General features: G+C 40.9%; 1 protein-coding gene across 3 annotated transcripts; it reads right to left on the reverse strand.

Annotated features, from left to right (window-relative positions):
* Nucleotides 1–8,372: 8,372 nt before the first annotated feature.
* On the reverse strand, nucleotides 8,373–14,753 carry LOC129829844 (receptor activity-modifying protein 1-like). 3 transcript variants are annotated; one of them, XM_055891821.1, is made up of 6 exons: nucleotides 14,529–14,752; nucleotides 13,638–13,700; nucleotides 13,214–13,264; nucleotides 11,035–11,070; nucleotides 10,606–10,777; nucleotides 8,373–10,343 (listed from the first exon to the last, which is right to left on the reverse strand). In XM_055891821.1, exons 1-6 carry the CDS (start codon nucleotides 14,593–14,595, stop codon nucleotides 10,094–10,096), a joined length of 639 nt encoding a protein of 212 aa, XP_055747796.1. In that variant the 5' UTR covers nucleotides 14,596–14,752; the 3' UTR covers nucleotides 8,373–10,093. The 3 variants fall into 3 exon arrangements, with proteins under 3 accessions (XP_055747796.1, XP_055747804.1, XP_055747812.1); XM_055891829.1 differs by lacking the exon at nucleotides 11,035–11,070 and having other exon boundaries at nucleotides 14,529–14,753; XM_055891837.1 differs by lacking the exons at nucleotides 13,214–13,264; nucleotides 13,638–13,700; nucleotides 14,529–14,752 and adding an exon at nucleotides 11,389–13,207.
* Between the last annotated feature and the right edge of the window lie 1,399 nt (nucleotides 14,754–16,152).

Below are 16,152 nucleotides of genomic sequence, written 5' to 3' on the forward strand. Positions count from 1 at the left end.
AGTTTTTAAGCCATGGATTTCTAATCCTTTAATATTAATGTTTGATCTAATTTTAACAGCTAACATTTCGATGGCAATAATAAATAGATATGCCGATAGTGGACAACCTTGTTTTACTCCTCTAGATAGTTTAAAACTTTCTGAGATGTAGCCATTATTTACTATTTTACACCTAGGGTTACTATACATAATTTTAACCCATTTTATAAGAGATTCCCCAAAATTGAAATATTCTAGGCATTTATATATAAACTCCAGTCGTACTTTATCAAAAGCCTTTTCAAAATCAGCTATGAAAACCAGGCCTGGTGTCCCCGATATCTCATAGTGTTCTATTGTTTCCAGTACTTGCCTTATATTATCTCCAATGTATCGTCCATGTAAAAAACCTGTCTGATTAGGATGAATAATATCTGACAAAACTTTTTTTATTCTATGCGCCAAGCATTTTGCTAGGATTTTTGCATCACAACACTGAAGTGTAAGAGGTCTCCAATTTTTTAATTGGACTGGATCTTTATATATACCACTTGGGTCCTGTTTCAGTAATAACGATATCAGACCTTCTTGTTGTGTGTCTGATAATCTACCATTTATATAGGAGTGGTTAAAACAAGTTAATAATGGTCCTTTGAGTATATCAAAAAACGTTTTGTATACTTCCACTGGTATGCCATCCAGCCCTGGAGTTTTCCCATCTTTAAAGGCCCCAATTGCAACAAGCAGTTCCTCCTCTGTAATTTGGCCTTCACATGAGTCTTTCTGTTCAGATGTTAATTTTACATTATTAATAGGAAAAAAATCCATACAATTAGTTTCAGTTAGTGGAGATGGAGGAGCCTGAAACGAAAACATATTCTTAAAGTACTTTACTTCCTCTTTCAAAATATCATTTGGTGAATCATGCGTGACTCCATCATTTGTCACAAGTTTTAATACATTTTTTTTGGTAGCATTTCTATATTGAAGATTGAAAAAGAATTTGGTGCATTTTTCCCCATATTCCATCCAGTTCGCTTTATTTTTATAATATATTACACTGGATCTTTCTTGAATAAGTTCCTCCATTTCTTTTTGTTTTTCCTCTAAATTATTCTGTGCCTCTATGGTACCGTTTTTATTGCTATCTAACTGTACTGTTAGTCCTTCAATTTCCTTTGTTAATATGGACTCTTTTGATCTAAATTGCTTTTGTTTTATAGATGAGTACTGAATTGCATGGCCTCTAAAGGCACACTTAAAAGTGTCCCATACAATAAGGGGATCTGCTGTACCTATGTTATGTCTGAAAAAGTCAGTTATAAAATCTTCTGTCCTAGTTCTAAACAATTTATCATCTAGTAGACTTTGATTAAATTTCCAATATCCTCGCCCACGTGGAAATTCTGTAAGAGAAATATATATGCCAATTATGTGATGATCCGACCGCATTCTATCCCCTATCAACACTTTTTTAACTTTTGGTGCCAGAGAGAATGGAATAAGAAAGTAGTCAAGACGACTAGCTTGATTCAGCCTCCGCCATGTATATCTCACTAAATCAGGGTATTTAAGTCTCCATATATCCACTAATTCCAATATATCCATGACATTCATGATTTCCTTAAGTGCCTGAGGGTGATAATTTGTAGTGTGATTTCCTTTCCGGTCTATAGAGCTATTTAAGACCGTATTAAAATCTCCCATTATAATAATAGAGTCTAGTGTTGCTTGTAGAGTTGATAAGTTCTTATATATATTTTCAAAGAAGCTTGGATCATCATTATTCGGACCGTATAGGTTAACAAGCCATATTTGTTTATTGTCCAATAACATATTTAAAATAATCCATCTACCTTGAGGATCTGTTTGGACAATTTGCACATTTGGATCAAAATTATTGTTAATTAAGATCATCACCCCTTTTGAATTTCTTTGCCCATGGGAGAAATATATTTTGCCCACCCAGTTCTTTTTCCACAAAACTTCATCTAAAACTGTTGAATGGGTTTCCTGTAAACAATAAATATTATAATCCTTCTCTTTTAGCCAGGTAAATACTGATCGTCTTTTCTTATTATCTGCTAAGCCATTACAATTGTAACTGGCTATACTTATTTCACCACTTACCATGAGACACACCTTTCATTCTTTTAATCAGAATATATTTTTGTAACGTACTATTAAAAAGTAACATAATGATTGAGTGTCTATATAGTTGTACCATGATATTTGCATTTCTACTGAGTAAACCTCCAATTGGTCCCTACTATTCCACCCGCTAAAAGGCCTCATCTCGAGATGGCTTGTCATCCCAATGCCCGGCAGACCACCCTCGACCCCCTGTATCCCATAGCCCTGAACCGACTGGGATCCATTCTTTGAAAAGAGCATACAGTTCCATTTACCGAATTGAAGTAAATCAATTGCCATATGCATTTCCATTGCCGTCACCTCGATTTGTATTATATATAGCTGTGGATCATCCTCTATTGTACATTACATCTTTTACTTCTTCTTTCGCAACAGTTGTGGGATACACACATACACACTCAGCCCTTACCCCCACACAACCATAAGCTCACTTTCTCAACAGTTGCACCATCCCAGAGCCCAACTCAAGATGGGTCATGATTTCCAAATGCTATTGCAGTTGCAGCTGCATGAGAAGGCCTGCAAGACCGCGCAAAAAAATAAGCAAAAATTGAAATTTATTTACCATTGTCATATCCTAGATAATGGCAGTCAAATGTACACCCCATTCCTGAAAAAACACCCACAATACGGCCACCAGTCATGACCATGTCCCCACGCATCGCCATGCAGTCCGACCTTGATTCTGTGCCGCCAGGGCCACAATAATATACCCCCTCTCTGAATGTCCGAGTGTGACCCCCTCCCCATGGGTTACTGCAGCTAGTGTTGCCAGCACTGCCACTGCCTGGGTGGGGGTACCCCACCGGAATCCCCACCGGCTAGGTACAAGGTCGTCAAGGTTCTCATTAGCAGCTTTGAGAAATTCCTTGTATATTTTCCTCTCCCTTTAGGGGGCTTTGGCTTTGCAGGACCAACCCTGCCAAGCAGGCTCAGAATCTTGAGGGGGCAGTGCTGCTCTTGGTCTCTGACCTCATTTTAGCTGCATACAGAGCGCTTACAGCGAGCACATAAAACAGTTAGGGACTTCTCCTTAATATCTGGGTCATTCAGGTGGGTGTCTAGGGTATAGGGCCATAGACAGTACCATTAAAATAGGATAATAATTAGATATAATTTATTAAGATAAAAAAAATGTAGTTTTCCATGATAGGACAATAAATAAATAAGACGTATAATTCATTATAAAAGTATATCCATCATCTGAACAACATTGAAAGCCCTCTCATACCCGGCTCACAGCAATACATTGGCTCTGGGATATGCAACCATTTCATTACTCACTCACTCAACTTTCCAAACATAACAAATAAGATAAAAAATAAAATAAACACAAACCATACCATCCACACATACTGTGCCTTCTGTTTACTTAGTTTTTATCTTCACTGTGTAAAAATAGTGCTTGTGTGTTCAATTAGTTATATGTGAAGATTTATAAAAAAGCTATATTTTTGTTGTATTGTTACAATCAGTAACCGGGCTTGAATTGTGTTTATTTTCCTTGTCTATGAGAACTTTGTAAATTTTAAAATAACCATGGAGTAGTCTTTGTGTCTCTGAACAACTGGTTATCAATATATAGTTTATCAACGACGAGAGCTACTCGTTTCGCTTTTAATCTGTTTTCTTTGAAAATTGGATACAGAACTTTGCGCCGTTCTGCAATTTCTTTCGGAAACTGATCATTCATGCCAATTTTGGTCCCAGCAAGTCTTTTACCTAGGCTTTTAACCATTATTTTATCTTTAAATGAAGCAAATTTTGCAACGATTGGGCGTTCGTACCTCTGCCCTCTCTGTCCGAAGCGGTGAACACGTTCAAGTTGGATTTTGTCGACAACTTCGCATGGAATCTGAAGCGCTGTACGGAGGAACTCTCTAACTATAGATTCAGGAACTTCTCCTTCTTTTTCTTGGATACCTGTAAGTACCAAATTCTCTCTCATGGATCTAGTTTGAATCTCCAGTAAGGCTTCCTTCAGAACGATGTTCTCTTTTTTAATTCCATTCATTTCGGTTTGAATCTTATTGACTGTCCCTTTTAGCGCGTGTGTTTCCTTCTCCAATGTCGCAGCTTTTTCATCACTCATCTCTAGGCTTGCCTTTAACTCTTTTATATCCTTACTAAGTAATTCAAGTAAACCCAGTTTGTCATTTATTGATTTTAACAGATCGGTTTCGACCTTTACCATTCCCGGTGGTGAGAATATTAAATCGTCAGTATCTGTCGAAGAATCTCGCTTGCGTTTTGTAAACGGTTCCCCTGTCTTACTCTCCGTCATGTTTGGTTGTTGCCTGTTTTCGTAATATTTGTAGATAAATGTCTCTAGTCTTAGGATTTGTTTTGTGTTATTATCCAGATTGAAGGTTTATCACTCACCAGATTATTTAGTGCTAATATTTTAGTCTATTTAGCAGATATTTCGAATATTATGTTTTATCTTGAGGTGCTCTACATAACTTCGTTCAGTCCGCCATTACCTTTACGTTACCTTTACGTCCGCCGTCTACGTCCTACCCCATAATCACAACATTCTTATTGGCAGACTCAACAGCCTTGGTTTCTCAAATGATTGCCTCGCTTGGTTCACCAACTACTTCTCCGATAGAGTTCAGTATGTCAAATCGGAGGGCCTGTTGTCCGGACCTCTGGCAGTCTCTCTGGGGGTGCCACAGAGTTCAAACCTCGGGCCGACTCTTTTCTCTGTATATATCAATGATGTCGCTCTCGCTGCTGGTGATTCTTTGATCCACCTCCACGCAGACGACACCATTCTGTATACCTCTGGCCCTTCGTTGGACACTGTGTTAACTAACCTCCAGATGAGCTTCAATGCCATACAACTGGCCTCCAACTGCTCTTAAATACAAGTAAAACTAAATGCATGCTCTTCAACTGATCACTACTCTGGACGATTCTGACTTAGAATATGTGGACAACTACAAATACCTAGGTGTCTGGTTGGACTGTAAACTCTCCTTCCAGACTCACATTAAACATCTCCAATCCAAAATTAAATCTAGAATCTGCTTCCTATTTTGCAACAAAGCATCCTTCACTCATGCTGCCAAACATACCCTCGTAAAACTGACCACCCTACCGATCCTTGACTTCGGCGATGCCATTTACAAAATAGCCTCCAACACTCTACTCAACAAATTGGATGCAGTCTATCATAGTGCCATCCGTTTTGTCACCAAAGCCCCATATACTACCCACCACTGCGACCTGTATGCTCTCGTTGGCTGGCCCTCGTTTCATACTCGTCGCCAAACCCACTGGCTCCAGGTCTTCTACACGTCTCTGCTAGGTAAAGCCCCGCCTTATCTCAGCTCACTGGTCACCATAGCAGCACCCACCCGTAGCATGCGCTCCAGCAGGTATATCTCACTGGTCAGCCCCAAAACCAATTCTTCCTTTGGCCGCCTCTCCTTCCAGTTCTCTGCTGCCAATGACTGGAACAAACTGCAAAACTCTCTGAAGCTGGAGACTCTTACCTCCCTCACTAGCTTTAAGCACCAGCTGTTAGAGCAGCTCACTGCACCTGTACATAGCTCATCTGTAAATAACCCATCCAATCTACCTCATCCCCATACTGTATTTATTTATTTATTTGTCTTGCTCCTTTGCACCCCAGTATCTCAACACCATTCCAGTGTTTAATTGCTATATTGTAATTACTTTGCCACCATGACCTATTTATTGCCTTACCTTTCTTATCCTACCTCATTTGCACATGCTGTATATATATTTTTTCTACTGTATTATTGATTGTGTGTTTGTTTATTCCATGTGTAACTCTGTGTTGTATGTGTCGAACTGCTTTGCATTATCTTTGCCAGGTGTTCTCAACTAGCTTATCTGGTTAAATAAAGGTGAAGTAAAAAATAAATAAATGTGCTATTATCACTGCACTTTAACCATTTAAAATCAGAACAATGAATGAGATTACAATGTCAGATACTTTGGTTTTAGAAAATGTTGTCCTCACTCCCTCTAGCAGATGAGTTGCTCCCAGAGACTCTAGAATCCACAAATGCAAGCTCTGTTATGATATAAGGCATCTTCACTGGAGTGTTGACAACTCAGCGGTTTGGATTGGTTATTTTGGAGTATTGTTATTGATTGATCTGTGATGCCATGATGGAGCAGGTAAAATGTATTTGGGTTTCTGGGCTGCTGAAAGTGCAGCGATAGCGGCCATGCAGAAGATCTCCCCCATACTTGAGGCAGCATCCACATTAGGGACTAATTAGGGACTAATTTCACTCTTTGATGTTAAATGACATTTGTAACTTATTTTTTGCATTATTTCTTTTTTAAGAAATGTGCAAATGAAAACTAAATCAGATTAATGTAAGTGTCGATAAGTCTCAATCATGTTGAACATCTGGATGGAATAGCTTTGAAATGTTATTTGAGAGATTATTTGTTTTGCAAGAAGAAAGAAATCACTTTTTCAAGTAATCTAGCCAAGCAAGCCTCTTAAATGACTCCTTACTTACTTTGCTTAAGGTAGTCCATCACATTTGATGAAGACATCTACTACAGCTTGTGGGTTTGCTGATGACTGTATAATCTGATGTGGTATGCACTGTCTGCCACAGTCAGAGCACACAATGGCCCGTTCAGTCCTTTTTTTCCGCAGCCAACTGCACACCTTGTTGGCAGAGCCCACGCCATATGGAATGGTCCGTGGCAACAAGGAAGGCAGGGTTCACCCCACACTTCTTTAGTGAGGTCTTCAAGGGATCCTTTAGGGTGCTTTATCTGCCCAGTGCGACGGCCCAGTTGTAGCTGTCTGTGCAGCATCTTTCCCGGAAGGCGGTCCTCTAGCATCCGGATGGCAAGGCTGAGTTATCTTAGCTGCTGGTAGGTGATGGACGCCTCAACGCTCCTGCTTTTGTTTCTTTGCAGGATCTCTAAGTGTGAAACACGGTCCTGCCAGGTCACTTTCAAAATGCGTTGGAGGCATTTTATGTGAAAGGACTCCAATTGTTTTAAATGTCGACTGAAGACTGTCCGTGTTTCACACCCATAAAGGACTGTAGATACACACACTGCCTGGTAGACTGCAACATTGGTGTCTAGGTGCAGGTTGCTGTTGCTAAAAAACTGCTTCCAAGGTATTTAAAGTGTGGTACAATGGCAAGTGAGGAGACTGAGAAGGAGAATGCTGGTGGTTCAGGTGGAGGATCAGATGACCTGACAAAGGACCTCTGTTTTTGGGATGTTAACAGACAGCCCCATTCTGTTGTATTCTCTCACAGCTGCTGTGAGGGTGGCTTGTAGAGCTTCTAGGCTATGAGCGCAATCGTTCTCCAATCATCCACCTACTGAAGCTCATGTCTCTTTAATGACCCCTACAACCGCTGACACAAACACACACCTCCCAATGGCTTGGTGTTGGAGCAAAAACCTGAGCAAAGGCAAAAGGAGGAGAGGTGGGAAGCCAGCAGCTGATGTGTATATCTGCATCTATTATCTGCATATTGGGTCCTTGCAGAAACATGGGAAGCTCTAATTGGCTGGTCCTGTGCTATGACCATACACATATAGTTCACAGAATGGACATACAGTATGCCCTCTGACCATGGGAATGTCCATTCTAGGAATTCAAATTCTATGATTTGGACTCACTGGGACCCTAAGAGTGACGCTGGAGGTGGGTGAGGTCACTAGTAGGGCGGGGGTGAGGATGACCTGACATCTAGAGAGGAAGAGGGCCATCAAACACACTTTCCCACCCCACCCAGCCAGACAGACACAGAGGTCCACCCAACAGTCTTGTCTATGCCAGATAAGGGTGGGGATTACATAGCTGTTGTCACTTCTTCCTTAGAGAGGAGACCTCACACAGAAACACACAAGCTATGTTTTGTGAGTAAAACAGCTTCAATGGACTCTTGTAGGACTGCGTTAAAGAATGGTGAAAATAGCACCCATGCAGTCACAAGACAAGGTAAATACTTTTTATTTATTATTTTTTTTATCTACAAGAGTGCCCTATAGGGTGAAGGGGCAATGGGTCTATTTAGATTTCACAATAACACCCATCTCTGCACTGGGTCTAAATGAGTAAAAACTTGATGAATCATCCATGGCGTTATCAGCTGTGCATTCCATTAAGGCAAGGGGTTTAAACAATTAGATCCAGTTAGGAGACTTCACAAAAATACAATATCTATTTCTGCAATCCATTTCCGTAGTGTACAAAATAAAGTCAAGTGATTAGGCATTTGGCTTTAGTATATTTAATTGCAAAATAAAATTATATACAGTACATTGTGTAAGGAAAGAGGCTATGCTTTGACTAAGATCCACACCCCTCTCACAGACAGTACAAAGTCCAGTAAGTCTTATGACCAGAGTAAGAGCAGAAATACAATACATAAGCGTACATATTTCTTTGTTTCTGAAACTGAATGCAATTCAATGCTTTCAGTGGCATTCACGACAACATAATAAAAAATTTAACAAACAGTTCTTACACCGTTTAAGTAGAGGAAAGATAGACTTTTGTTTCCCCTTCTGTCTTCAGTCAGTGCTCACTGCTACACTGAGCCGGGGGGAAGACCAAATGTTTGTAGTCTTTTGATCTAATGCTTGATTAAACTCTCAGGCATGCGTCGACTGGCTCATCATGGGAGACAGTGGGGACCGTCATTGTCAAGAGGGAGAGAGAGAGAGAGAGCGAGAGGCGCTGGGCCCTTAATGCTGGGAAATAGACAATTCCTGGAAACAGATCTTATAGACTACATGTTGGGCGTAGGCTACCCACCCATTGTGTCTAGTTGCTGACCCCAACACAGACTGATGCTTGGCCAAACCCCTTCATCATGGCCTTCCTACACCCACCCCATACCGCATACATTCTTAACCCTACACTCGGGGGCAAAGAGGGCTCTCCAATATACACAAAACACATTCAAGGACAGGAAAGCTTCCAGGTGAGAGGGTACATCACATTTTGTTCTGTAGTTACATACAGAAATTAGCATGATGGAGATCCTATATGGATAACTACACTCTTAGAAAAAAGGGTTCCAAAAGGGTTCTTCGGCTGTCCCCGTATGGGAACCTTTTTTGGTTCTAGGCACAACTCTTTTGGGTCCATGTAGAGCCCTCTGTGGAAAGGGTTCTACTTTGAACCCAAAGGGGTTCTATTAAAAGGGTTCTACCTGGAACCAAAAAGGGTTCTTCAATTGGTTCTATGAGGACAGCCGAAGAACCCTTTTAGGTTCTAGTTAGCACCTTTTTTTCTGAGTGTACAGTAAATGGAGAGTGGAAATTCCTCAAACAGAATGCCGTTGTCATTGGTTATCAACTCAATTGGAATGTCCAGCAATGCGAGACTCACGTTTTCCCAGCCAGAGGGTAGGAATTCCACTATATAAAATAAAAATATTGTAAAGAATGTAACTATTTTAGCATAATCGGTGTTAGGGTTCACATCTGGGACAGGATGGAGATAGTCATGGAATGGATTGTCAAGAATGACATAAGTCCATGAACGCTACTATCTTAAATACTTCCCTAAGGTGTGTAGGAAGTCGAAACATTTACACGGCTGTCACCACTTTTGGTTAGAGGAGCATCGACGAATGAGGAGAAGATGAGTTTTCAAGAAGCAACCCTGAGGATGTTGACTTGACACTCTACACAACAATGACGGACCCTTTCTTGAACCCCTGTATCCTTGGACGATGCTCATGTGGTACAACTCATTCTGTATCAGTGCATCCATAAAGGTCATGTGTCAGGTGTTTGGGCTGTGATATTGTTTTGATAGGACTCCACAGAGCTAAGCCAATCATCAGTGGCTGGAAGATGATAAGCAGTTCTCTGTAAAATAGTTGAGTCAATGGCCCCAGTCTTGAATCCTCAGGGGATGGAGAGAGTGAGTCTGAACATGAAGGTGAGGCAGGGTGGATGAGGACTGATCCAGGACGTCCTATCAGGACCTGCCATCTCCGTTCTTGGTCTTGAGCACCACCAGGACTACCATGATGGGGATGAGGCAGATGGGGGTCATCACCAGGGCGAACACGATGCTTGGCGGGGGGTCGCTCAGCGCCTCGTTGGGACAGTCCGGGAAGAACCTGGAGTGGATGTTTACAAACTCATTCTCCACCATCCTGTTGGGCCAGGGGATCAGCAGACACTCTGCTATCTCCTCCGTGCACATGGTGAAGGTGTTATACATCCTACAGAGAGGGATAGGAGGGATACTATTATTACAAGAGAGGGTAACAGTAAGTGCTCTGAAAGACATTATTAAGAGTTTCATGGTATGGATTTATCATTAATAAATGAGTTAACTCTGATTTCACTTGACTATGTGTTGGGTTTCTCAAAACTACTGTTTGAACTAAGCATGTGATAATGCAAGACCGATGGCATGATAAGTTGGATCAGAAATAAATTAAACAGAATAATAAGTGGATTAAAATAAGCATTTAGGCCAACCTCTTCACATTGTTCCAGTTGCACCAGTCTGTGTTGTTTAATGACTCCATGCCATCTACAAAAGGACGGTAGCAGGTTTCCTTAAATAAGGTCGCGTAGCACTCCGTCCTTGTGTGAAAATACACACAAATGTCACAATAGTTTTCACAGTTAACATACTTATTCCCACAACCTGTACAATAAGAGAAAGAGAGAGAGAATAATGTAAGTTAGAAAATCAGTTCTTTAAAATTATGCAATCGTCAAAAATGAATCCTTAAAATGAAGGATTGTAAGAATGTCTAGAAGATTCATGGTTACACATTATTACTAACAAGTCCCAGTCTAATCTTATGTTGATTTAACAGCAAGCAGAAACAGCAGTGTCACCTCTGATTCAACACTATTAAATAGCCTACACGTAGAGTCAGAAAGGTAATAATGGCCCACCTAATCCACTGGAAACTCCTCTCTTTTCGAGGTTGTCTAAGAAGAGAAAATGACAATACATGTGTATATATTTTACTGACCAATGGTTGTCATCACAACAGAAATGTCTGTCAAAAACAGCCTCTCAAACAGACAGACTGAACAGCTGTGTCATTCAACATCTTTTTTAAAGAATGATCAAATCTTCTAAAAATGTTTTCCAAATGATCAATGTAACATTTAAGATCCCAATCGAACTGAAGCATGCATCGAATGTTATCTTTACTGCCGCACATCGTGTCAGCAACTCAATCTGAATGTCCGGCAACGCGAGACGTGCGTTCGCTGCCGCCCGGGCCGAGCCCACACACTCACCAGAAAGAACAGAGAGGAGCACCGCAAAGAAAACAAGCACTCCCTTCATGTCAGAGAAAGTGAACATAGGAGAGTTTCCCCCGCTGACTGACGACCATCGAGACTGAGCCTGAACTTCTAACACCGAGCCCTGCAAGGCATAACAAGAAACTAGACGGGTGAAAGCTGCTGTCTGCTGTAATGCAGCTAGACGCGGTATTACCCTCGGTTACCAGATATCAGATCGGTGTTACCCGCGGCTAGGTTACCAGATGTTCCTCGAGGATCTGTCTGTCTGCCCTGCGCCTTGGCAGCAAGCTCTTCCCCTCTCCAGTGCATTTTTTTAGGACTGTCTTGCCTTTTAAAGGGGTGGAGGCTCAAAAGACTGTCCTCTCTCTCTCTCTCAAATAAAAGGGAGCACACCCAAGTTGGGCTGGACTCACATCTGAAAACCCTTTACTCTTTAACTCTAGTTCTGCTTTTTAGTCTCCATTTCTCACAGTCAAAGGCCTGGCCGACTTGCAGCTTGTGATTTATTTGCCTTGAGAGCTGCCTCTGCCAAATCGGAAACATAAGTAAACATTTAGGACCAGGGCGTTTAGGGTGGATGTAATCATGACTACGCACGGGTGTGCTGTGCAGACGGCTGTGGATTCATATCTGGATTAATGTGATCTTATCTGGAAGACATTATTAGAGTCAGCCAGCTGTTTGCAAAGACCTACTCTCTATCTACCCCACAGCCACAGGCAAGCAATGCAAATCTCCAACACAATAGAACTTTCCGCGTTCACACTATAGGATAAGCCTGGGAATATGGGTGGACTCCTTCTGGATCTGTATGTAGTACCTTGAGCCATGTGGAGCTGCATGACTGTTACCTCAGCAGACTACTGTCTCCGTTTCATACGGCTTTTCAAAGACAACGCATTACACCACTTCTTCCTCATCACTAAAACGATTATTCATATCTCAAGCTCCTTATCAAAAAGGAAGTTTTTCAAAAATAAGTCTTTGTTCGATTACTGGGATGAAATAATAACATTTAAAGTGACTTTAAAAAGATTTAGAAGATGTTTTCTCAGGACAATCTATGCTACACAATGTGGTTGGGCCCCTGAACACATCTGTTCGCTGAGCAACGGTTTTGATTTAGTAATGACATCAGGAAATGTGTCTTTTCAGCAGAGGAGGAGCTCAGAGTTGGGTGAGTTGGGGGGGAGCGGAGAGAGAGAAAAAGGAAATCGTAGGGTGAGGAACAGTGAAGGGGGACTAGCTGCTCCAAAGTTCCAGTTGTTTCACAACTCTAGAGTTCTTGTTTTGAACACATCCATCACATGGGGCGAATGGTGAACAAATACAGGAAGTGCAGACCAGGTGGGGAGGCTGCCTGTAACTAGGTTTCAGTTAACCTTTGACCCCAGACAATTATGGGCCTTGTGTCAGCTGCTGCTAACCCCACATTGTTGGGGACCTCCCCACAGGTTCGTCTTGGCTTCACATTATGCTAGAAGCCTAGGACTCTTGGCAGAGAGCTGCATCTCGGTTTACTTTCTTTTTTTTAAAGAGGCTGGCCAGTTCCGTTCTGAACCCATGTGTTTACAGTGCTTGTCCAACAGAGTCCCCCATGGATTCAAATATCATTTCACATCAAAGCGTTGCGCGGTAGAGCTGACGAAGGACAAACCTCGATGGTAATGTTTGTTTAGAACATTAATGGGGTGTTACACCATTACAAACATTTCCACCATAATCCATCTGTGATCATTATGTTGTGTAATACCAATATTGTGAAATAGGTGTAAAATTGTTGCCTAAAAAGTTGTCAATTAATCTGGTAACTTACCGTGGTATTGGTAGTTTGCATATGTTGTTGAGTCATGCCGTGAAGTGAAACCTAATTGATGAGAATAACATGCTGTTTAATCAAACTATTGATGTAAATGTATTCATCAGTACATTTACATTATAGTCATTTAGCAGACACTCTTATCCAGAGCGACTTACAGTAGTGAGTGCATACATTTTCATACTTTTTTGTATAGGTCCCCTGTTGGAATCAAACCCACAACCCTGTCGTTGTAAGTGCCATGCTCTACAAACTGAGCCACACGGGAACCCAACGGGACCCCAATTGGACCCATCAAAGTGAAGACAGTCTAACAAAAACATGTGTTGTTGTTCCCTTGGGATTTAACACTAGTTGACATAGATGAGTTGTGTTAGTTGATGTAGAGACCACGAGAATAGGGCAACAGTTAGTCAGTTACCTGGTGTGGTAACTTGTGGCGCCTCATAATGTCCTATCAGGCCAGCTGCTGTAGAGCTCAGTGCTACAGGGACAGACACGAAACAGGGACAATGTCAATGGAGAGTTCTTTACAGAAAGGTGTGCACTCACATTCTCACACGTGCACAGTCAGCGAAATAAACAAAGACAAACACAAGCAAGTAGAAATACAGAAATGAGTAGACAGATGTGTATTTTTTACATATAGAAGACGATGATGAACGTATAGGACAGACAGAAAGAGAGGAGTGGGAAAGAGAAACAAATGAAGAGAGAGAGCTGGTCAGTGGCAGGGAGTGTGTCCTCCCTTTGTTCTCTGAATAAAGTCTGAAACAGTTCAGCCATTTCCTCAAACACAAACTATTTAATTTAGTCTTTGAATAACTTGGTTTGTTTTGTTTTTTGAAGAAGAGTGATCTGGTCTGGGAAATTCAGTCTAAAGTTGAGGTGTTCCTTATTAAACCGTTATTGTGACATTGTGTTCTGGGAATATCTTGTGTATTTGTTGGTAAAAACCGATCATATAAATTAGAACAACAATCTGCTTAAAATCTTCAAGAAAGACACCAGATCCATAACATCATTATACCTATATTTAACCTCTGTTTCTTCAACATTGGAGCATGAAAATGTTTTTAACAAATCAAAATCACTTAGTTTAGGCTACTTAAAACAAGAATCTAATATTAGATCTGCCAAGCTCTTACTACAATCCCTTACTTCACCGTGAGCTTCTAAGCATTCCACTTACTGTAAGAGGTGAAATCTAGGGCAATATTTTACATACTTTTTCTCTCAGTAGTTCAACATACTTCTCCATACCTCTGGCCGTTTTTATATACACATAGTACTCTGTAAATCATCTACTTACCCCAGAGAAGAAGAGTCAGAAAGGAGAAAGAAGAAGAAGACACGGGAGACGGATTAGGGGCTTTCATTTCTGCCTGACACTGCTCTGTTCCTCTTCCCTGGTGGACCCAGATTACATATCTCAACCTTTCTGCAGGAAAGCTCTATAAAACAACAGGAAGCTCTCGTTTCCTAGGATGGGCGGCTTGGGCGGGTTCCCACAGACAAGGGGAGAGCTACTGTAGCCCACTACCACTTACAATACAATCCATCTCTCTCCTATTCTCTCTCTCTCCTTCTCACTCAACTGCTCTCTCTCTTTCTTTCTTTCTCTCGCTCTCTCCCTCACACTCTTTTTCCTAGTTTCTCTCTCTGTGTCTCTCTCTCTTCTATGCTTCCTCACACTCTATTAGCCATTCAGTTTGGAAGGAACAGACATCTGTACAGTAGTCACTGAAGGTCTTCGTTTTGAAAATAGACTGCTGACTAGCTGATGACCCTGTAGCCTTTCTCACTCGCTCAAATCCTGTGAGTAAACTGATTTGCAGACTAATATGTGTCCCAATACACTGTAAAACCATTTTTATTCTATATGTGTTGATTCAACTTAAAATACTCACAGCAACCAGCTGCAATACAATTTCCAGTTTGCTCAACATTTGGGCATATTATCAACGACGTTGAAATGTCGGTTGGAGCATAATTAGAGTGTGCGACTTTTTTTTTTTTTACATATTAGCAAAACCAGCATAAATTCTCAAGTTGAATTGTATGTTCACTCAACTTTAAATTTTAGGTTGAGGGAACATACAATTCAACTTGGAGATTCATTTTGGTTCAGCTACAATAATATGCCCAAATGTTGAGCAAACTATAAATCACATTGCAGCTGAACTATTTAAGCTGAACCAGTGTAGCGAATTCAGGCATAGCACCGACCAGGACACAGCCCTGGTCCAACAACTGTCAAACCAACACCTTAGCAGTTACACCAAGATATCCGAAGTTGGGTGAACGATAATATAGAGGATTGTTCAACTATGGAAAAGGTTATTGACAGATGGCAGTTATATTTCTTGTTTTGGTTGAGTAAAGTATGTAGAGTCCCCTTTGACTCCTTTCCAGTTTCAGTCATGTTTCAATTAATGGGCCAGACAGTGGATTCTTTTAAATCACCACAGACCAGATAAACAGTTAAAACAATCTCAATAATGGTTTGAGCAAATTGACTATCTTTTTTTGCTATATGTGGTTTAAAGCATCATATTTCAGCCTCTGAAGTAAACGGTTTAGTTGTAAACTGGTCCCTCAAATCCATCTGACATTGACCTAAAATCATTGGGTTAGAGTAGTATCATGTCAGCTCAACAATTTATTAATTCCAAGTCCAGCCAGAATGGATATGTACGCTCCAGGGACATTTTTCTGAGTTGCATTCTTTACACAAATATCTTTCTTTGAAACACAAAAATACAGCCTGCTAGACTTCAGCTGTCAAAAAGGTGTGTCTATTCATATAGACCGGATATACACTGAGTGTACAAAACATTAGGAATACATGCTCTTTCCATGACATAGACTGACCAGGTGAATCCAGGTGAAAGCTATGATCTCTTATTGATGTCACTTATTAAATCCACTTCAAT

This window comes from Salvelinus fontinalis, chromosome 2 (assembly GCF_029448725.1).
Source record: "Salvelinus fontinalis isolate EN_2023a chromosome 2, ASM2944872v1, whole genome shotgun sequence".
Classification (NCBI taxonomy): domain Eukaryota; kingdom Metazoa; phylum Chordata; class Actinopteri; order Salmoniformes; family Salmonidae; genus Salvelinus; species Salvelinus fontinalis.